Raw genomic sequence first — 22,423 nt, forward strand, 5'->3', positions numbered from 1 at the left:
TGCGGTGTGGGCCCTGCCTGTCCCTCCTGGGCCTGGCCTGGTCCCCTGCTCCCCGGCTGCCTCGGGAGCGGCCTGGCCTGACCCTCCTGCCTGGCCTTCCTCACGACGGCGGAGGAGACGCAGGGCCAGAGGACGCCGGGCTCCATCCTGTGCCGGCCAGGACCCAGGACATGGGTAGACCCTCATCCGCGCCTCGTCCCGGGTCAGTGGGGTGAGAGCTGGCTCCTGAGGATCAGGTGGGCACGTGGGGCAGCCCCATGCCAAGGCCCAGGCAGCAGGGGCTCCGTCACCGCAGGCTCTGGTCACCCAGGCCCAGTCCCCAGGCCCCCTCCAGCAGGCAGCGGGGGACGAGGACAGGGGCAAGGGGCCTCTGCTGCGGGTGCTCATCCCCTGCAGACCCCGCCCTGACACCATCTGTCACTAAGGCCCCAGGGCCCGGGAGCCAGTGTCCCTCACAGTGTCCGAGCCTGGTGGCCAGGCCCACGTGGGACATCTTCAGGAGCCAGCAGCAGCACTGGCCCAGGCTGGTCCTCGGGCCAGGTCCGGGCTCGTCCTGGGGAGCCTGGCCGTCACTTCCTGCCACTGGCCTGGCCAGCGCTCTTGTGCGCAGGGTCGGGACCCAGCAGGGCAGCAAGGGCACCGTCGGGTGGGGGGCCACCCCGCTTCATCTTGAGGTTGGCTCTCAGGGCCGCGTCCTGGCTGGAGCCGCCCTCAGGGGAGGCCTGGGGATCTGGAAGGAGGGAGAGAGGGCAGGCTGGAGACAGCCTTGGTGCGATCGGAGGCACCTGGGCTGCCAGCACCGGCCGTGGGACGAGGGGACCCATTCATCCGTCTGTCCATCTGTCCATCCATTCATCCCCATCCATCATTCCTTCCATCCTCTGTCTGTTCATCTATCCATCCATCCATCTGTCCGTCTGTCCATCCATCCATCCGTCCATCTGTCTGTCCATCTGTCCCTCTGTCTGTCCACATGCCCACCCATTACTCATTGATTCTTTAACAAACCCTGAGGAGTCTGCCCGAGGCACTCCCCGTGTACCAGGGAGATACGGCCGTCCCAGCCTGTGGGGGAAGGGAAGGTGGGACAGGAGGCCCGAGGAAGGCGGGAGCCAGTGTTCCAGGAGGGACCCAGTGGGCAGGGCGAGGGGACGGAGGCCTGGTGACCAGCTGTGGTCCGCCGGGGCCCTGGGGTGCTGGGAAGGGTCTCAGGAGCCAGGCTGGCACACTGGCGGTCCCCACTGGGGGACCCTGGGCAGGGGAGGGGCAGGGGCAGGTGACGCTGGCAAAGACCACCTGACAGCTGAGTGGTGGGGTCACTGAGGCCAGGGCCACCAGAGGCCTGAGGACAGCGGCTGGTGGGGGAGGCCAGGGCGCGGTGGGCGCTCACCGTGGATGCCGATCATGTGCTCCAGGATGAGGACCCTCTCGGCCAGGATCTTCAGCGCCTCCCGCAGCTGCTGCACCCCCTCGCCCTGCCAGGAGGGAGGCAGGGTCAGGGCGAGTCGGCGGGGGCCAGGGCCGGCTGGATCCAGGGACCCGCCTCATGGCCCTCCAGCCCGCCTCGCTCCTCAGCCCCTCCCCTGGCTCCTTGCCACCCCTGTGCCCACCTCGGGAGCCTCACTGCATGCTCCCTGCTCTGGTCCTACAAGGACCTCCGAAGGTCCTGGCCCAGCCTCGCCCACAGCTGCCTGTCTCCAAGGCCCAGGTCCCCGCTCAGCCAGGTCTCCACCTGGCCTCCACCTGGGCTCCACCTGGCCTCCTCCTGGCCTCCACCTGGGCTCCTCCTCCACCTGGGCTCCACCTGAGCTCCATCTGGCCTCCTCCTGGCCTCCACCTGGGCTCCTCCTCCACCTGGGCTCCACCTGAGCTCCATCTGGCCTCCTCCTGGCCTCCACCTGGGCTCCATCTGGCCTCCTCCTCCACCTGGGCTCCACCTGGCCTCTGCTTGGGCTCCTCCTCCAACTGGCCTCCATCCAGCCTCCACCTCTGCCTCTGACCAACACTCCTTCAGCTCTAGGCCCAAAACCCTTCCTCCTGCATCTGCCCCTCCCACCCACCAGCCACCTGTCCCTCAGCCCACCAATGCCCCTGGGCATGTCTGTTCCCAGGGGAGCCTTGTCCCTTTAGAAGGGCCCCTCAACCTCTCGTGGCCTGGTCCCCATCCCGCATCCCAGGTCCTGTGGCCTGACCCGGCAGCCCCGCCATCTGCCATCTGCCCTGCAGTCACGGCTGCACTGGGCTGGGCACTGCCGAGGGCAGGGACCCCAGCACCAGGCCAGGTGTGAGGATAAGTTAGAGGGTCCGCCCTCTCCCTGCGGCGCTGTGGCTGGCCGCGGGAGCCTGCTGACCGCCGTCCGTACCTCTGTGGCCGCCGCCTTGTCCCCCTCTGCTCCCTTCACTCCAGGCTGGCCCTAGGGAGCAAGCCACACGGTCACCCGGGGCAGACCTCGGGGCAGTGAGCCAGGACAGGTGGGCCGCGCGGCTCCTGCTCCGGGGTGAGAGGAGCAGGGCAGGTGGTGCCCTGGGCACCCTGCAGAGCCTGGCATGGGAGGCCCTCCTCAGCCTCCGGGGAGGCTGTTTCCCGCTGGCCACGGTCCCTGCAGCCCACTCCAGGCCCCTCTGGGCAGCTCTGATGTGGTCTGTCCTGGTCCCTCCCGCTGCCCGCTCTGGCTGGGAGACCCCGCCCCAACACCTGGGCCTACTGCCCTGGGGCCACTGCACAGCCCGCACTTACAGCCGGTCCCTCCACGGGCTGCCCACCAGCCAGGCCCTGCAGAAACCAAACGGGGCGCGTGAGGCCTGCTGCCCAGGGGCTCCCGTCCCCCCCTCAGCCCGCTGTGGGTCCCCGGTCTGGGAGGAGGACAGCGAGAGCAAATGGGAAGGCCAGGCCTGAGGCCTTTAGGTCCTGGAGCCCTGTCCACAGCTGGCCAGGACCTGGGCCTCGGCTGGGCCTTGGATCCTCTCACCTGTGCACGGGGACAGGGCAGCAGAGGGCCACTGCCCCTAGTGACCAGGATGCCTGCCTGCCTTCCCCCTCCTGGAGAGGCCACGGTCCCTCCCGCCATTCAGTCCACACCAGAGATGGCCGTGTCCTTACCTGCGATCCTGGTGCTCCTGGGGGTCCGGGGGGGCCGTGTGGTCCGGGGGGACCTGTGGGCAGAGCCGAGTGCTTGCGAGGCCTCCCTCCCGCTGCCCCAGCCCAGCTCCGTCCACTCTCTGCCTCCACCTGCTCCCCTCGGGCCTCAGCCCCGGGCCGCCCAGTCCTAAGAGCTGGAGACCCGGCTGTGACGGCCACCCCTGTGGGCCTGGCACTCAGCCTGGGAAGCCTGGCACGCTGACCCAGGACCCGGCCCTCCTCAACCGTCCATCTGTCTGGGGTCCTAGGACAGCCTCCTGCCCACGTGCCTCACTAGAGCGAGCTTCGAGAGGCGCACGTCCCCTCGGTCCTGCTGGGGCCCCGGGTGCCTGGCCCTGCCTGCCCACCCCAGCTGCCCACCCCCCAGGCTCCTGTGCTGCTGCTCTTCCCGGAGCCTCCCTTCCCTCCACTGGCCCGAGGTCCCTGCCCACTGCTCTCTCCCGGGCTCCGGGACGCAGCGCCGCCTCCTCCAGGAAGCCTTCCTGGCCTGTCCCCCTGCGCCCAGGTCCATCCCTGACAGGGACCCACAGCCGCGGTGGGTTACGTGACAGATGCCCGAGGGTCAGGCTGGGTCTCCTGGACCTGCATAGGGAGGGGCTCCTGACACATCTCTGCCCAGCTCGGAAGAGAGGCCCCTGTCCCTGTGGACGGGCCTATGCCTCCCAGGCTGCGGGGACCCATGGCTGGGCTGCTCAGTGTCCCCAGGCTCAGAGAGGACATTTGGGTAAAGGGTGACCTTTGCGTGACCAGGTGCACATCAGGGTCAGCCTGGCCTCAAAGCAAACGCCCTCCCCGGCCTGAGCGCCTGAGCGCACGTCCTGGTGTCCCTGCATCCTCCTCCTGGTGCCCTGCGTCCTCCTCCCGATGTCCTTGCATCCCTGGGTGTCTGCTCCAATGTCCCCGTTAGGACCATCCCTTCCCTCCTCATCAGCTCCGCCTGTCCCTGTCCCTCTCTCACGTCCTATTCAGGTGACTTAGGACGTCAGCACTTGGCCTGCCCTGTGCTAGATGGTGGGCACGGGCCGGGATGGCACCTCACCGTGAATCCAAGGGCCCCGGGGACCTGGCACATGGCTCAGTGTGCAGTAAGCGCTCAGGGGACGTTTGTCCACTGCACAGAGAGCTAGTGAGAGACAGCAGGGTGGCCGGGCTGCCCATTCCCTCCAGGGCCTCCACTGCCCCTCCAGGGAGTCCTGGGTGTGGCGAGCATGCAGCTAGTGGGCAGGGTTGGGGGCGGTGGCCAGTCTGCCCTGTCTCACGCTGTCCCCAGGGAGGACGTGTGGAGGATGGGGTCAGGCCAGGCCTGGAGCCAGCTTCCCGCCAGGTGACCCCAGGCTCTGCTCCCTGTGTCAGCTCCCCAGGCCCTGGGGCCTCCCCTGGGCCTGGCTCCCCACATCCCAGAGCCCCTCCCACCCAGGAGACAGGCCAGGGAGATGCCCCTTCTCCTCTGGCCATGTGACACTTGGGGAGGCCCCTTCCACTCACCTGGAGGGCCGGGGGGACCTCGGGGCCCTGGGATGCCCGCCAGCACAGTGTCCACCACGGCAGGTGCCAGCTGGGCATCTCCATCTGTGGGAAGAGATGGCCGCTGGTGACCACGTAGGGCAGAGCCTGCCACACCCAGAGACTGGGCCTGAGGGGCCTGTCAGCCCCCCCTGGAGTGGGCTCCTCCTGTCCCTCAGCAGCCCTGGCACCGCGTCCCTCCTGCTCACAAGTCCCCAAGAGGCCGGGCAGTCAGAGGGCAGGGGAGCTAGCAGCCTCCCCAGGAAGCACTGACTCCTTCTAGAACATTCCGGACCCTCCAGACTTGGGGCCTGCTGCTCACCGATCCCTACTGCACGGGCCCGGCCTCCCCAGGGAAGCTCCCCACAGCCCTTTGTCACCGAGGTCACACACTGGGGGGGGGGGGGGGCTAACTGTCTTCCTGGTGCCCTGCAGGATGAGACCTGTCCCATCCCCAGGCCAGACCTGGGACAGGAGGCGCCTGGGCCCCACCCTCCACACAGACCCACACTGTCCACAGGCCTCCAGTCCTGAGGCCAACCCCTGAGCACGTGCCCTTCCCAAACACACTCCCCTCCAGGAAGGCCACCTCCCTTGGGGACCCCGAAGGGCTCTGGGCTCAAGAAGTGACCCTGGCCCTGTGCCCAAGACAGCCCTTAGCTGGCTCCTCACAGTGCAGGCTGCTGACCAGAGGCCACTGTCCAGAGGGAAGCTGGTCCACAGACCGCGGGCCCGGCGCCCCCCCCCCCCGCCCTGCTGTCGGCCCAGCCCTGTACTCCAAGGGCAGTTGGGCCCCGGTCCTGGCGCGGGCACTGGCCAGAGCTCTCCACCAGGGGCTGTGACCATCCTACTCTATGGGAGTGGACGCTGAGGTTGGCAGGGGTCGGTCACACGAGGGCTGAGCTGCCCCAGGGCCCAGAAGCCAGGCAGGAAGGTGGCTCAGGTATCTGGGACAGCTGACCCAGAGATGCCACCCTGCCCACAGAAGCCATCCGCCATCCTGTCCTCCCAGAGTGTAAAGTCACCCCATTCCCCCATCTTAGACCCCGCCCCCAGGCGCCAGGCGCTCAGCCAAAGAGGACACTCCTGGGCACCAAGGGCTTCCTCCGTCTGGTCAGCTGGGGCTTCCCTGTCCCCCACCCCCCATCTGCCCGCCCCCACCAGGAAGTACATGGTCTGTGCGGTTTGGGGTCCCCTTGCCCCAGCCCAGCCCCCGGGGCCTGGGGGAGCCCATTTTGCTCACGACTGAGTCTGACATGTAGTAGGTGCTCAGTAAACACTTGTCACATGACCTACAGCCAGGGGACAGCCACCTGGGACAGCCTGGCGGGGGGGGGGCGGGACTGGGGCCAGGCCACAGGCAATGGCCACCAGGAGCTGGAGGCAGGGGGCTGAGCCCTGGGGTGGGGACAAGCCATCCTGGGGCCAAGAGTGAGGCTGGGACCGGCACCAGCCCCCAGGGACACTGCCAACACCAGTCCTGGCTCCCACTGATCCCCTCCCTGGCAGGATCCCGGCTTCCCTGGGACCCCTTTGGGGAAGGTCACCGCCCCTGAGTCAGTGAGGCGCCCCTGCCCACCCTGCCCTCTGCGCGGCACTCACTGTCCTTGTCCGTAGGCGGCTGCAGAGAGTAGAGGACACCTTGGGGACCGCTCGGCGAGAGGCCCGGGCTGCCTGCTGGGCCCGGGGGTCCTGGGGGACCGGGGCGCCCCATCTCTCCAGGAAGCCCACGGGGCCCGGGCGGCCCCAAGAGCCCTGCAGTGGGGGAGAGGAGTCACCGTGAGGGCGGGCAGGTGCAGACAGGGACACTGAGGCCCTGTGGGGACAGGCTGGCCAGGGTCACGTGGAGGGAGCCTCTGGGAGGACAATGAGAAGCTCCTCCTTCCCAGCCCAGTGCAGAGGGGACGGGGCAGCGGGGACAGAGGTGAGGGAGACAGGGACAGCAGGACAAGCACAGACCCCAGCCAACGCCGGGGGTCCTCCAGGGAGCTCAGCCACCAAGAGGGGCTCCGGACCTCGGCCAGCGCCACCCCCCAGGGACTCGGGAGGAGACGAAGGGTCCTGGAGGTTGCTTCGGTGGCTGAGAACAAGCCCCTGATCCTGGCACTGGCCGCCCTCACCCAGGGTCCCTGCAGTCCTTCTCCTGACCGCCCAGGGTGTCCGACAGGGAGGGGACGGAGGAAGGAGCCCGGGCTCCTGGCGGGACAGGGGACACCTCTGCTGCCAGGGCAGCGGACGAACGGTCCTTGCCTCCTGTGGACACGGGAGGGGTCCTTACCTGGAGGTCCCACTGGGCCCTTCTCTCCTGCCTGGCCCCGGTCACCTTTGGAGCCCGGGGGACCTGCAGGCCCTGGTGGCCCAGTCTGCCCTGGGGGCCCTAGGAGAGAGGGAGGCGAGGCCTGAGACTCGGGGCCTGACCACAGGGGGTGTGAGGTCTCCGTCAAGGACACAGAGCCAGGTGTGGCTCAGGTCCCTGCACTCCAGGTCCCGTCCTCTTGCCCTACTACCTCCCTGCTCAAGGTCAAGTACAGGGCTTGTGGTCTCCAGGCCCTGGGGCTGGACCAGAGTGGGGGGTGGACACGCTCTCTGGCCCCTTGTCCCTCTGGGCTTACTGACTGGGTGGAAGGACTTGCTCTGCCTCTCGGTGCTCTTCCTGTTCTGGCCGCGCTGCGGGCTCCTGGGAGCCCCACCTGCCTCCATTCCTGGGGCCAGCTGGGAGGACGCCCAGGTGCCACCATTTGTAGTGTGCTCCTGCCACCTTGTGGCCATTGTAGGAACTGCATGTTTCCTGGTGAGAAAGGCAGGGGCCTCCCAACACCCACCTAGAGGGCTTGGGGTCTGGGTCCTCTGAGGACCCAGAAGAAGGAGGTCATGGGGAAGTGTCCTGGGCATGAGACCCTGGGGGCAGTGGCTCAGGGCGCAGGCCACCCAAGTGCGATGCCCCACCTTCCTCATGGCAGCCTGCCCCGGCCACCTCCCACCAGCTCTGGCTCCTTTAGAAGGACGCAGGACATCTGCTTCTCCCCAGGAAAGGCCGCTGGACGCCACCTGGGGATCTGCCCTCCCTGTCCCCCTCCTGCATCCCTTGTCAGAATAAGGACAGAGGAGGTGAAGGACAGGTGGGTGCCCAGAGCTGAGTCTGGGGGCTCGACTGGGAGAGGAGAGTGAGCAAGTGTGTTCCCTCCAAAGGGCTGAGGTGGGGCTGAGGCTCATCGTGGCAAAATGCTGGTAACTCAAGGTGAGTTACCTAACTTTTCTGAGCCTTGGTTTTCTCCTCTGTAACTAAGACTCACAAGCTTTGTGCACAGCTTGGAAAGGGAATCTGTCCTGCCTATGAACATACTCAGTAACCCGCACAGCGTGCACCCTGACTGTCACGGGGCCCCAGCCGTAGACCCGGGTGCAGCCATATTGACAGGTGCTGGCTAAACATCTCCCCAGGACACACCCCAGCGGAGTGCCCAGTCCTGACCAGGCCTTTGACAACTGTCCCTGTGACTGCAGCTGTTCTTACTCTCTACAGCCCGAGGGCAGAGCAGAGAGCTCAGGTAGAATCTGCAGAGAGGACATTTTACCCTTGACTTTAAAGTAGAACAAGACGACAGGGTGACAGATGTCCCCCAGTTCTGGCCTGAGTGGTCAGTGAGGACTCTGTAGGATGTGGGCAGGGCCTTTCACAAGATGGAGCTGAGCAGGGACGGGCTGGGCGGGACTGGTGGTCCAGGGCAGGCATTCTGAGGACAGTGGCTGGATGGCAGGACAGTCAGGAGGGGTGGCAACTGCGGCAGACGGCAGAGTCCAGGCTGGGCCTCAGCAGCTGCCAGGTGCCTCCCTGGCCCCCACGGCCATGGCTCAGCTTTTCCAAGCATCTCCTGAGCCTGTTGGACACTGAGGCCAACTTGGGGAGGTCCCTGGGGGCAGGCCAGCGCACCGCACCCTGCAGGCCGCACTCACCAGCTGGGCCTGTGGGCCTTCTCCTCTGGGGCCCCGGGTGAGCCAGGGGGATGGCGCCCGGGAGGAAGTCCTCACTCCAGGGCGGGGTGCTCTGCGGGGCGGGCAGGCCGTTGTCCGGGCCCGAGGGCTGCTCTGCTGCCTCCAGCAGGAGGACCTGGCCGGGAAGGGCGGAGGGTCAGGCCCGCTGGCCACCAGGGATGCGTGTGCGCAGGGTCCTGTCCCATGGGACCGCAGCTGTCCCCTTCTGCAGCGGCTGGTCGTGACTCTTAGCGGGACCACGGATCCTTTTGTCCTTCCTCCATTAGGAAGGACCCCGAGGCCCACCCTGGACCCTTGGATGCAAGCAGGTGCCAACAGGTGCCCTCCAGAGCGCTGTGCCTTGCTCACCCCTTCCTGGGCAGTGCCCCAGGGGGGAAAGTGTGTGTGCCTTTTGTCCCCCGCCACATTTGGCTGGGCCCCTGAAGTGGATAGCTGGGAAGATTGGTGGGGGGAGGGGGAGGGGAGAAGGAGGAGGAGGGGAGGAGATGGGTGAAAGGATGGGAGGGAGGGGGAGGGGGAGATGGGGGGAGGGAGGAGGGGAGGAGGAGGTAATGGGGAGGGGTGAATAGTACCGCCTAGTGCATGGGCTCCAGGGTCCTATCCAGGGAGACCGGTGGCTGTAGCTCCTCAGGACTGGCCTGGAGCACAGCCCTGTCCTCTGTCCTCGAGGCAGGCAAAGTCAAGGACAGCAAACTTGGGGAGCAAATTTCCCCTTAAAGCTCCTGGGAGCCAAGATTTAGGCCCCACAGTCCCTGCTGTCCCCAGAGAAGCCAGCAGGGGGCGCTGCGAGCCTGGGCTGGGAGCAGCGGCCAGGTCCTGAGAGCCCCGCACCCTCCAGGGTAGGGCCTGGGCAGAGGGGTGCTGCGTCCTCACAGAGCTCAGGCTGGCTGGGCTGTCACGGGGTGCAGCTGTGGAGTAGCCCCCTGGGCAGTTCAGCAAGTGGGAGCCCCTCCTGCCCATCCCCAACCGGGGCCACTTCTCTTTCTGGTCCTCATAAGATCTCACAGACAAGAAAGGTCGCTGGTCACGTCGCGCATGAAGTGGAAACAGAAGCTCAGGGAAGGCAAGTGACTTGCCAAGGTCACACAGGGAGGGCCGAGGGACCCAGTGCCTCCCCCACCAGACCACAGATTGTCCCACCCACGGCTCAGCCACCACCTGGGCCAAGCTTCATGGAGTCACCAAGTAGGGAGCAGCTTGCTGAGCTCAGGGTGGATCCCCCAAAGCAGAAAGGGGCTCCAGCTGCTGAGCACCGTTGGCCGGTCAGCCAAGGCCAAGGTCGGGCTCTACGGAGGAGCCAGGCAAGCGGCAGGAAGGCCCTGGCCATGGGTGGCAGGAGGTGGACTAGGGCAGCCATGTGAGGGTGGGAACAGGGGACGAAGGGGCCAGGACAGCGGACGAAGGCTGCTCCCCCACTGGTGCCCTGCTGCTGGGGACAGCAGGTTGTCCACTCAGCAGACAGGGGTCGGCCGGGGGTGCCAGGGACAAGCACAGTCATGTGGGCTGAGTGGCCGTGTCCTGGGGGAACCTGAGGGTTGGTGCCAAGATGGAGCCACCTGAGCGGGACACGGACCAAGGGCAGTGGAGGGAGGTGGCACTGGGGGTTCTGGGGATGGGGCGGCCCTGGTGTCCTTGGTACTGGCTCCAGCCGCTGCCCCAGCAGTCTGGCCTGGATGGCCCCCTTTCTGAACTCCTCTCCCCCGGCTCTGCCAGCCACAGAGCACAGACCTGGGCAGCAGAGTCTGGACTTCAGCCAAGTGAGAATGAGGCCCAGCCAGAGCCCAGGGCCCCTGGCCCGGGGGTGGCCACCCTCCTGGAGAAGCGATGTCATCCCTGCCCTGTGTGAGCTCACCGGGTGGGTGGCAGTGGGTGTGGGGACTCAGCCCAGGAAAACCTGACCCGGTCTGGGGAGCAGAGACCCTGGTGACGTCACTGCGGCCCAGCTGCCTGGCCAGGCCACCGCCCTCCTACCCAGAGCCTGGCTGAGCTCTGAGACGGCTGTGGCCCCCACAGAGGGAAGTCCCTTCATGTGGTCCATGAGGTCAGGCTGTAAAGTGCGGGGCAGGAGTGGATGAGGGCTGGCACCGCCCAGGGCCCTGCGGCCTTCTCGGGACAAGCAGGTGGCGGGAAGTGAAGACGAGGTGAACCCTGATGGCTGTCTGGCCCCCAGCTGCCCCTTCTTCCCTGGCTCCAGAATGTGCGTGTGGCCCAGAGGAAGAACCGTGACTGGCCTCAACCAATTACAACAATCCTCTTCTGCTTGGTGGGGTATTCAATTTCCCAGTTCCCTTGCAACTATGAGGTGGTCTTACAGCCAGCCCAACGCTGGCCCATGGAACATAATGACTCTTTGGGATGCTTTGTCTCACTGTCCACTTCCTGCCTTTTAACACGGAACACTGTGTGAGTATGTGTTGTCTTGAGCTGCAGCAGCCACTTTGTAACTATGAGACACCAAATGTGAAGACGAAAACCCATTCTCTAAGGAAGTGTGGGTGGGGAAGAGGCCATGAAGAGCCTGGTTTTCAAGCCTCGGAGACAGACCTGAGGCCACTTGCTCCGGGGCTTCCTGTGGAACAAACATCCTTATGGAATCAGCTACCACTGGCTGTTCTCGGTCACGGGTGTCCTTTCTGACACCCAGACGTGCCTTGCCTGAAGCAGCAGGAGCCTCAGTCTCCAGGCCTCAAGGTGGTGGCTGTCCCTCCTGGCTTCTGACCCCCGTCCGGGGTCTTCCTGCCTGGCGGCTGCCCTGGGCCCAGCAGGGAGGTGAGACGGGCCACTGCTGGGGAATCCAGGCAACTGTCCCCTCTCCCTGGCCCCCACCAAGAGCCGTCCACCCTGGACCTGCCTCATGGTGACCTGGGGACAGGAGGTGGCCCAGCCTCCCTGGTCCCTGGTCCCAGCAGGACCCAGAGTGGGGGGTTGCCAAGGCAAGGGGCTGCTGGGACAGAGGGCCTGGCTCCTCCTTGACCCCTCCTCTGTCCTCTGTCCCTGCCACCAGCCCCGAGGTCACAGAGCCCCCTGCCCTGCCCTGGGGCGCTGGGGCCTGGGGCAGGGAGGGCCCAGGACGCTCATGGCGGGGGCAGGGTGGGGCCAGGTTGGGGGGACCTGCTGGCTCAGCGCCAGGCCCCCAAAACTGTGACTTCTAACACCAACTCTCCTCTGTGCCAAAACGCCGAGGTGTCAGGCGTGGAAACTGTCCGCCGGGCCGGCCCCACCTGCCCTGGAGTCCAGAGCCAGGTCCCTGGCATCCTCCCACGCCCGCGAAGCCCATCTGGGGCTGACCCGGGCCTGGCTCCCTGAGCCCTGACCCCTGGGTGCTACTGTCCCCCGGGAGGGCAGCCTGTCACCCCTGTCCCTGGGCCTGCGCCTGGGGGCCTGCTGGCCTGCAGAGGGCACGGGACACAGCAGCCGTGAGTGGCCTGGGGTCCCTCAGGTCCTGCGCTGACCCCCATGAGTACATACGCTGCTGACTGCAGGTCCCTCGTGGTCACTCCAGCCCCCGCCGGCTGGTCCTGCCCAGCTCCCTCCTGGCCTCGCTCCGGCCCCAGCCTCTGCAGGGCCAGGCCACCTCGGTAGTCCCCACTGCTCCAGGAGGCCCCACAGAACGTGGAGGCGGCTCAGCTGTGTCCCCCAGGCCTGTCCTCTCCAGGTCCCTCTAGCTAATCACCTGCTTTAGAGGCTGCCGTGTGTGGAGGGGCCAGGGCAGGTGCCGCTGTTTGCCGCCTGGACGCCCTGGCCACACAGGCTGGGTTTCTGGCTGCGGGCACCTGTGACTCTGCCCAGCCCCTTCTGTGGCCACAGGAACGTACTCAGCAGGTGGGCAGAGGTGGGCAGGCCCGAGGGACAGGGACTCACGCTGCCGAGGAGCCTCCGGTGCGGGCAGGAGAGGCTGCCTGGCCTCACCCTCCCTGGCAGGCGGCTCCGACACGCAGCCCCCACCTGGCTGAGTGGCAGGTGCCCCCCGGGTGGCCCACGATGTCCTGAGCACAGTCCCTCCGTCCCCACCCAGCGCTGCTGCGGCCACTCCCAAACAAAGCTCTGGCTCTTGACAGAGTTCCTCTGCCCCTGGGGACCCACCCAGGACCAGCCCATGTCCATGGGTGCCCTACTGAAGGTGGGCAGCTCTGCCCACTCCCCTGTGCCCAGCCCCAGGGCAGGCGGTGGGCAGAGGGGGCAGAGCCGGAGCTGGGAACCGCCGCTTGGAGAGACAGCCACACTGCCCTGACCTCCGGGGTCCACCCGGCAGCCCCAGGGTCTGGGGCTCTGTGCCACTCGTCCTGCCAACACCCAGCCTGCTGCCTGGGACCTCAGATCCCTTGCCCCCCTCCCCCTCCCCAGGAGGCTGGTCCAGCCCAAGCAGGTTCCCCGGGGCCACCCAGCAGCACCCAGGGGCTAGGTCCGTGCTGCTCAGGCTGCTGGGCTCCTGGGCTGGGTCCGCCTCGCCACACCCAGCAAGTGCCCGCATCGCTGTGGGCCCGACCCCTCCCTCCCAGCTCCCCGCGCCCAGGCTCCCCCCTCTCCGACCTTGGCCTCCAGCGTGGTCAGCCGCTCACTCATGTCACTCAGCCGGGTACAGTTCATGCATTCTGAAAGACAAGGGGAACCAGAGGTCAGAACGTGGACCCTGGGAGGGGGCAGCCAGGCCCAGGGCAGCCTCTGCAGTCAGGCAGGGAACCTGGAAAACTCCTACTCGACCTTCAGAGCCTTCTGCTCAGGGCCCCTCCTCCACGCAACCTGCCAGACCTGAGCCTCGGCACATTGTGCCATCACTGCACAGTGTCTGCTCTGGGCCAGGCACCGAGCAGCTCAGGGGACACCGCAGCCTGTGGGTGCCACAGGGTGGGGGTTTTTGGTCTCGGGGGCTAACACAAGATCAGATCGTGGGTGAGAAAATGGTAACAGTCTGAGGAAGGAGCTGAGCCGGCAGACACGGGTCACTAGGGCAGAAGGATCTGGGTACATCGCGGGGATGGGACGTTGAGGCCAGCATGGATGGGGTCAGTCAGGGAGGACATTCTGAGGGGAGGCAGCTCAGGGGAGGCCTGAGAGCTGCAGGGTGGTGGCCAGATTCAGCGAGGACAGGGCAGAGTCCGCAGCCCACACACTGGGGACCACTGAGGTGCCCGGGGCCCTAACGCCCAGGCACAGCAGTGCCCAGGAGCCAGCGGGTGGTGCTGGAGGGTTTGGGCAGGTGAAAGGCCAGATGTGCATGCCGGAAGCTCACCCTGAGCCCTGTGTCCAGGGGGCAGGAGCTTCCTGGGCTGCAATTATGTATCCACGTCTGTTTACCTGCCCTGGGCAGACAGAGGGTTCAAGGCGGCTCTGAAGAGCGTGTGTTGCCCAGGAACTCAAGGGTGGCTTCACATCCTCTCTGTCCTCCCTTCAGTCCAAAGCCTGACTCTGGGGGACCCCCTTCTGCCTAAACAGACTCCCAGCAGCTCCCGAGGCCTTCGGGTGGGGCAGCAGGTCCCACGTGGCCTGTGGGGGCCACAGACACAGGTTGCTTGGCCTCTTGCTGCCACCGTCCACAGGACCTTGGACTCCTGTTTGGGACCTTATTAACTTCCTTGCTCTGAAATGGACCCCCGAGGGGTCCTGGGGCCATAAAAAGGGGTGGTACAGATTGTATCCTCCGGGGATGTCCAGCTGCGGGGCAAGAGGAGGACATCGGCCTGCCGTCCCCCCAGCCCTACCTGGTCTCCGGGAAGGAGCCCTGAGAGCTCCAGGGGACCCCCGCACCCCTCCCTTCTGCCCTTGTCTGCACCAAATTAGTGGTTTATAAGCATTTTCTGGGAATAAAACTCTCCCCTCCCCTCATAAAACCTTGTCAGCAACCCCGATACATAAAACAGATTAAAGACCGAGGTATAAACACTGAACAGGGAAACAACTAGAGGAATGTATACAGTTGTCTGATGCCGGGACCAGAAGGGACTTTATAAAGGACACGCAGTGGGGGCGGGGGTGGTCTTCTGGTTTAACATGGTGGATTGAACACACATGTTCCCCTCCGGCCCTTCCCAGGACTGGGAGGTAAAGAAATCAAAAGTAGAAAATCCACCAGCACAAGAGAAAGGCAGCGCAGGGTCCCCCTCAGCAAAGGGACGGTCAGGCACACGCACCTGGGATCCCAGGGGCTCGGGAGGCTGAGGCCGGAGGACCGTGTTCAAAGCCAGCCTCAGCAACTTAGCGAGGCTCTGAGCAACTCAGTGAGACCCTGTCTCTAAATAAAATTTGAGAAAGGACTGGGGGTGTGGGTCAGTGGTTAAGCACCCCTGGGTTCCATCCCTGGTACCAAAGGAAAAAAAAAAAGATTCAAAGGACAAAAATTTTGCAAGATGGAGTGCATCAGGCGCCCAGACCCAGGCTAGCAAAACTGAGGAGGGATGGGAGGTGGGAACCACTGGGCCCTCCTGAGGCTGGGGAAGCCCCAGGTGGAGAGGGGAGAGGTCCTCTCTGGGGAATGGGGACCTGCCCCAGAGGAAACACCTGTAGAAGTGACATTCAGAGAGACCTCTGACACAACAGCTGAGTCCCAAGAGACAGCCTCCATGGGTCGTGGTCACCAAGGCCCTGGCATGTGGCTCTCGGTGTGTTCCCCTCACACTCCTGCAGCCAGGCATTCTGGGCTACTGTAAGAAGCCGTATGGAGCCAGGCGAGGTGGCGCACGCCCGTCATCCCAGGCACTTGGGAGGCTGAGGCCAGAGGATCGCAAGTTCGGAGGCCAGTCTGGGCAACTAAGCAAGATGCGGTCCCAAAATTTTAAACAAGGCAGGAGGTTGGGCTGGGGGTGTAGCTAAGTCATAAAGCAACCCCCAGTTCAGTCCTCAGTAGTGGGGAGGAAAAGCCCCTGAATGGGGACAGGCAGGGTTCAAAAGGAGCAGGGTCCCATTGCCTACCCACCCATTCCCCATCCACCCACCCCAGTGCCCCCCCAACCACCCCCTTCAGCCACCTGGAGGCCCCATGGATGCTCAAGAAGCCCTCTGGGGCCCTGTGTCAGCATGGAGGGGTGACAGGTCAGCAGGGCAGGGTGCCTGCTCTCAGGGACTGACTCTTTGGGGAGCAGGGGTTCACGGACCCCCCCCCAGCAGCCTCGTCTTTCTGGGCAGCCTAGTGACACTGTAGCTGGGCCGCAGCCTGCCCTGCCCACACCCCGGGGCCAGCAGGAAGGGTGCCGAGGAGGCCGCGGTGGACGTGGGAGGTGGAAGCTGGAGCCAGGAGGGTCCACCCAGGCGGGTCCACCCGGGCGGGGCACAGGGCAAACCGCACATTCTGGAGGCCTTAAGGGGCTGTTTCCAGGGTCTTAGGCAACAAACAGGACCCCCTGCAGGGGGCAGGTCAGTGGAGGGAGGGGGCCTTGGGCTTTTTCTGGAAAGTGCTCTGGGCAGGGGCCCAGTTGGCTCTGGCACCCGGCAGCCTGCTTGGCAGGTGAGGAGCAGTTGGCTGTCAGCAGGCACAGAGGGGCCAGCTCCCCAGCCTCAGCGAGGCCCAGGAGGCCCGGCTCAGCCTCCCCGTGCCACCCGCCTGGGCAGGGGCTCCAGATCCGCAAGGTTTACGGCTCCCCTGGCATCTGCCACCGACAGGCAATTAAAGCCTGTTTTTTGTTTTAACTTTCTCTAATTAGTCGTTGGAGCCGTGGAAACAGGGAGAGGGCGCAGGTGGGGCCGAGCCCGCCCCCGGCTCTGGGACAGGCAAGGCCCTCCCAGTGGCTCAGGCCTCAGTTCCCTTGCCGTGATGTGGGCTCTCCCTTGCTGGGATTCTGAGGTCCCCAAGTTCCCCCAGCAGCTTCTGGAGCACAGGTGGGTCCCTGGGCACCTGGCAGTACAGGAGGCTTCCTGGGGTCCAGAAGGCGCAGAGATGGGGGGGGGGGGCTTTGCCAATTGTGTATATCAGAAATTTGGATGGCTGACCAGTGTGTGTGAGTGAGTGTGTGTGTGTGTGTGTGTGTGTGTGTGTGTGTGTGTGTCACAGAGAGGGGGGGGGTGGAGAAGTGTGGTTAGTGGAAAGAGAGTGTCGGAGGCCTGGTCCAGGCTGACTTACTTGTGGCTTGGGGAGCCCCTGCCCGGGGCCCACCTCGGCTCCCCATCTTTAAAAGGGTCTCCACCGGATCAGCTCCAGGCCTCCGGCCTCGGGGTCCTGGGCTCCTGCCACCTGTGCCTGGTCCTCATCCTCTCACCTCCAGTCTGGGCCACCCCCGGCGGGGCAGTGCTGCCAGCTCGCCTGCTGTTGGCCTCCTGCGGCCACGCGGGCTCCGCTCCTCGAGCCCAGGACCCACCTTCACCATGAGACTGGACTCCTGAGCCTGGGCCCAGAGAGGGGCTCTGGCTGCCTCAGGCAACCAGGGAAGCCTGTGTCCTGGGACACCAGGGCCAGGACCCTGATGGGGCAGCCAGGGTGCGCTGTGGCTTTGTCCCCAGAGGCCAGTTCTCTCTGTGAGAAGTCACTGAGGGAGGTCTGCAGGTGGGGGGGGGTGCATGCAGGATGGTGTCACTAGCAGGATACCTCAAGCTGGGTCCAGCTAAAGGATATACTTAAAATTGGGGAGACTCCAGCTACACCACACCCTTCCCATTGGGCCACACCCCTCCAGCTCTGCCATACCCTTCCCATTAGGCCACACCTCAGCTATGCCACACCCCTTCCATTGGGCCACACCCCTCCAGCTATGCCACACCCCTTCCATTGGGCCACACCCTCCAGCTATGCCACATCCTTCCCATTGGGCCACACCCTCCAGCTCTGCCATACCCTTCCCATTGGGCCACACCCTCCAGCTCTGCCATACCCTTCCCATTAGGCCACACCCCCAGCTATGCCACACCCCTTCCATTGGGCCACATCCCTCCAGCTATGCCACATCCTTCCCATTGGGCCACACCCCTCCAGCTATGCCACATCCTTCCCATTGGGCCACACCCTCCAGCTACACCACACCCTTCCCATTGGGCCACACCCTCCAGCTCTGCCATACCCTTCCCATTGGGCCACACCCTCCAGCTCTGCCATACCCTTCCCATTAGGCCACACCCCCAGCTATGCCACACCCCTTCCATTGGGCCACACCCCTCCAGCTATGCCACATCCTTCCCATTGGGCCACACCCCTCCAGCTATGCCACATCCTTCCCATTGGGCCACACCCTCCAGCTACACCACACCCTTCCCATTGGGCCACACCCTCCAGCTCTGCCATACCCTTCCCATTGGGCCACACCCTCCAGCTCTGCCATACCCTTCCCATTAGGCCACACCCCCAGCTATGCCACACCCCTTCCATTGGGCCACACCCCTCCAGCTATGCCACATCCTTCCCATTGGGCCACACCCCTCCAGCTATGCCACATCCTTCCCATTGGGCCACACCCCTCCAGCTATGCTATGACCCTTCCCATTGGGCCTTGGCCACACTCCTCTGCTGGGCCACGCCCCTTTCTTCCCTGAATTTCGCCCAGTCTCCAAGCCCCGAGACATGTAGTTCCTCTCTCAGGACCGTCCTATTCCCTGCCTCCTTCTTTGTCTCACAGTCCATCCTCATCCTTGAAAACACAGCCAGAAAAATGCTATGGCAAACAGGAGGGTGGCACGGGCCACCGCGGCCATCTCTGAGGAGAATGGCCGGACCCCCATTACCACACTCAGGGAAGGGGGAAGCCGCAGAGCAGGGCGGTGTCAGGGCTGCGTTACTGCAGGAGAGGAGTGGGGGGAGGAAAGCCTCTGGTGCTCTGGCCACCTTCTCACTCCAGTGTGAATTCAGCAGCGCTGTAATCAGCAGTAGGGGTCCCCAGCTCCAAGTGGCCCCAGAGAGCTGCAGCGAAACTCCGCCACACCCTCAGGGCCATAGGATTCCTCTCTGGGGAACCTGAGTGGCCCAGGAGAGAAAATCTAGAGATGCCCTGACTCTGGGGCCAGAAGCCTCTGCGAGGAGCCCATGGAAGACAGGCCTGCCTCGTCCACGGAGTTCCGCAGGAGCAGACAAGGAGACAAGGGAGACAAGGACCAGAACAGCCGAGGACAAGACAGGGAGAAAGCAAACTCCAGAGGATGAGTGGATAGAAGAAAACTGAAAAACAAACAAACTCAAAAACAAACAATCTCAAAAACCACACTCAAAAACAACAATGAGAAGATCACAACTGTATTTGGCATCCTTAGAGAAAAAGAAGAGACGGTATCCCTGGAACCACAGGAACTGTTTGGAAAGAACCTTCAAAAACCAAAGGTGCACTTTCAGGGGGAAAAAATACTGATCTAGAAGAAGTAAAAGAATTAGGACATAAAGAAAATTTCTACAAAATTGAAAAAAAGAAAGATGTGAAAAGTAGAGAAAGAGAGAGAAAAGAAAATTGGAGGGATAATGAAGGAGACCCAATATCGACAATTGGAGGTTCCAGAGAAAGAAGCCAGAAAAAAAAATGGAGGGAAGAAAAGTTTCAAATAAATGATCCAGAAAGGTCACCTAAAAGGAAGGATATAAATTTGCAAATTTAAGGAACGAATAAAACAACTTTTTAATTTAATTTTTAATTTGCAAAATTAAGGAACGAATAAAAACAACTCACACCAAAAAGTGCGTCGTCACAAAATTTCAGAATCGCAGAGAAAACCCTAAACACTTCCAGAGATAAAACAGGGCCTGGGGAAAATGTCGGGAATCAGTATGGCAATTGGACATTTGTACAGCAACAGTGGAAGACAGAAGATACCATAGTGCCTAATCGAGAAAAGGGATTTCCTGGCTAAGATTCTGTACCCAGCCCAACTATCCCTTGAGATTTGAGAGTAGACACAAAGGCATTTTGACACTTTTGACACGTGCACAGCTTCAAAACATTTCTACTCCACACACTTTCTCTGAGAAAGTCATCAAAGGATGTGCTCCACCAAAACAAGGGGGTAAACTAGAAAGAGGAAGACAAAAAAATATGGAGATGCAGAAAGGAAGTTCAACATAGTAGAGAGACCAAGAAGTATTTTGGGAAGGATAGAAAAGGCATGTCATAGGATAAGAGCAGAGCAGAGTGCCAACCAGACACAAGACAGAAAGTTCTAGAAAAGTCAGTGTCTGATGTATGTGAACATATTGAAGGGAAAATTAAAATTCTTTTGGAAAACCTGGTAATATACTAAGTGATACTATACATCCATGACATTGCATTGTCTATAAAACTAGACAATTAAAAAAAAACAGTCTATTAACTACCAAGAGAATGGAAAATCCAAAGTGAGGAAAAGCATCAGTGCAAATGTATCATTTACTTCTTTATTCTATTCTATTCATTGCCCATTCATCTAAGGCCCCACATTATGATACAGTTATTTAAGGGGATTGGAAGAGAAGAAGACATGAAAGAGGGGTCAGGGGATAAAAAATAAAAACGGACAGGATATTCCACAGGAGGACAACCAAAAATTTCTAGTGTCAAAAGAAGAAATAAGAAAAACAGCAATAGGTAGGTGTAGTTAAGCACTGTGTTTGGTCTCCCCGAAAGCTTGATTCTAGGGCATGAAGGTTAAGGGTAGGCAGGGATACAGGGGACTTTTCTTTTTTCATTGTAACCAAAACCTCAACAGCTGAGCTACATCTCCAGCCCTATGTGGTATAATTTAATTTGATTATTTTCATTTTTTGGTGGTAGGGATTGAAATCATACCGAGCCATGCTCTGCCACAGAGCTACACCCCTGTCCCTACGATATAATTAAATTTCTTAACTTGGGGAGAAAAAAAAAAAAACATGGAACACACTCACGATGGTATGTGACAAATATATAAAATTGAATGTGTATTCTGTTTATAATTACATCAAAGATGGATTGTCAGGGGATAGAAGGAAACATGGAAAAAATAAAAATAGTTGCAGTGCTAGGATTATGGGTGAGTTTTTCCCCTTGTTTTTCTAAAAATTTCTGGGTGAGGTGATATTGTTTTGGCTCCGTTTCTTGGTCTAAAATTAGGGCCAACCATCCCCACCTAATTAGGGTTGCTGTGCAGGGTGGAGGGAGCCGGGGACACAGCCATCTGCCCAAGCCTTGGGCCTCTACTCGGGTCTTCTTGGAGGTGCAAAGCCAGCTTCTTCCAGTGAGTCCCAGCGGTGCCCAGGTCCCTCACTTTTCCCCAACTCTTCACTCTGACTTGGTGACTCTCCCCTTGGGACCACTGCTGCTCTATGGGCAGCTCCCTGCTCCTGTGGAGCCTGTGGCCTCAGTGTCCATGTGCATGAACCAAGCTCTGGCCTCACACATCAACGGGGACACAGCAGGCTTTTAATAAATAACCATGGACTAGAGGAAACAGTCACTCCTCGAGGGCCATTTGCACACAGTTCTGAGTGTAAACAGCAGGAGCAAACTTTGGAGATGATCTTCATGCGGGTAAACGGAGGCCCAGAAAGAGAAAACAACTTGGCCCAGAACATGGCCTTGGCTCCTTCCCCAGACCCAGGCCCACCCACCCACCGTGGTCCACCGTTTGCTGGGCACATTGATCATGGTTTTCATTTTCTGTGTTTCGGGTGCTTTGACCCTGGGGGCCCTGCCGACCCTGGAAAGACGGTCCCTCCCAGGGCCAGCCCGTTCCTGAAGACAGTACTTTTGAATGTGAACTGAGCCGTCCAGAGCCCCCAGCCTCCAGTCCCCTCCTTTATGAGGCCGCCGTCTCCCTGCCCTCTTCTCCCCAGAGCCAGCCACGGGCCAACCCAGGACAGAAACTGCACCCCAGAGTCTCCTGAAATGATGCCAGTGGACCCATCCTCCCCGGCTACTTCCTATAGAAGTCCCAGTGGAGGCTCTTGACTGCACCGTCCCCTCTGCCTCCCCAGCCTTCCCCGTGTACCCTGCACGGTGTCCCATGCCCCCTGTTTCCAGGGCAGTCACTTCCCTGTTGGTGAGTCTTACCACACTCGATTTAAACACATCCTGGTCTAGTAGAGGCCAGGACTGAAGCTCAGCTCTTCCCCTCCCGTGAAGCCGTGGTGGCCGGGGCTGGGTGCCCTGCCCATCGGGCTCCTCGAGTCTCAGGGCCAAACCTACTGACCACCGGTCGGGGACAGGCAGGCAGCACAGCCAGGGACAGCTCAGAACAAAGGTCCCCAGGACCCTCCTGGCTCCAGGCAGCACAGAGCTGGCCCTTCCAGAGAGCAGAGCCTTGGCCTTGGGACCGTCGTGGGGACAGCTGCATCTCAGAAGCCCTGGCTGCCTCCGCTCCCAAGCAGGGGATGAAGATGCATTCCAGGGTCCCCTTGTGCTGGCCACTGACATGGCGTCCCGAATGGGGAGGATGCAGGTGGCATTCAACCAAACAAGATGCCCTCCCTCCACCCCACGTAGCTGCGGGGCTCTCTGAGCCTGGACTAGGAGGCCAGGCTCCTGGTCTTCCTGAGGGGCCCTGGGTCTTGATGACATTGCATTTGGCAGGGGCTTCCTCTGCCATCCTCCTCGGCTGTGGGTACGATGGTAACAAGAGCCACACAGCCAGGCCACCCCTCATGCTCCCCACCAACACTGGGAGAGGCTGCCAAGTTGCCCAGGGCCCGTGGGTGCCAAGGGACAGGCACCCCGGTCAGGATCCTTCCAGAGCCCGGGGTCTTTTCTGCACAATTTCCTGCTTCTGATCGCTTTGGCCACCTGGGAAACTTGAGGAGCAAACGGGCCAGAATGGAGCCATCAACAGGGATCCTGAGAGAGGCGTGGGGTGTCCGTGGCTGGATCCTAGGCCCAGCGGGGCTGCCGTGATCCTGCCTGTGTGGCACCTGCCACACAGACCACTGAGGTGAGCCGAGCT

At 62.3% G+C, this 22,423-nt stretch overlaps 1 protein-coding gene across 2 annotated transcripts in view; it reads right to left on the minus strand.

Annotated features, from left to right (window-relative positions):
* Window positions 1-569: 569 nt before the first annotated feature.
* Window positions 570-22,423, minus strand: part of Col26a1 (collagen type XXVI alpha 1 chain) — a 125,224-nt gene continuing 103,370 nt past the window's right edge. For both annotated transcript variants that reach the window (XM_077802815.1, XM_077802814.1), the window contains exons 4-13: window positions 13,166-13,227; window positions 8,597-8,750; window positions 6,921-7,019; window positions 6,245-6,397; window positions 4,625-4,708; window positions 3,101-3,153; window positions 2,738-2,773; window positions 2,364-2,414; window positions 1,391-1,475; window positions 570-730 (exon numbers count right to left, since the gene is read on the minus strand). In XM_077802815.1, coding sequence (XP_077658941.1) covers window positions 570-730; window positions 1,391-1,475; window positions 2,364-2,414; window positions 2,738-2,773; window positions 3,101-3,153; window positions 4,625-4,708; window positions 6,245-6,397; window positions 6,921-7,019; window positions 8,597-8,750; window positions 13,166-13,227 — 938 coding nt within the window. The remainder of the gene's footprint in view (window positions 731-1,390; window positions 1,476-2,363; window positions 2,415-2,737; window positions 2,774-3,100; window positions 3,154-4,624; window positions 4,709-6,244; window positions 6,398-6,920; window positions 7,020-8,596; window positions 8,751-13,165; window positions 13,228-22,423) is intronic.

This window comes from Urocitellus parryii, chromosome 9 (genome assembly GCF_045843805.1).
Source record: "Urocitellus parryii isolate mUroPar1 chromosome 9, mUroPar1.hap1, whole genome shotgun sequence".
NCBI lineage: Eukaryota > Metazoa > Chordata > Mammalia > Rodentia > Sciuridae > Urocitellus > Urocitellus parryii.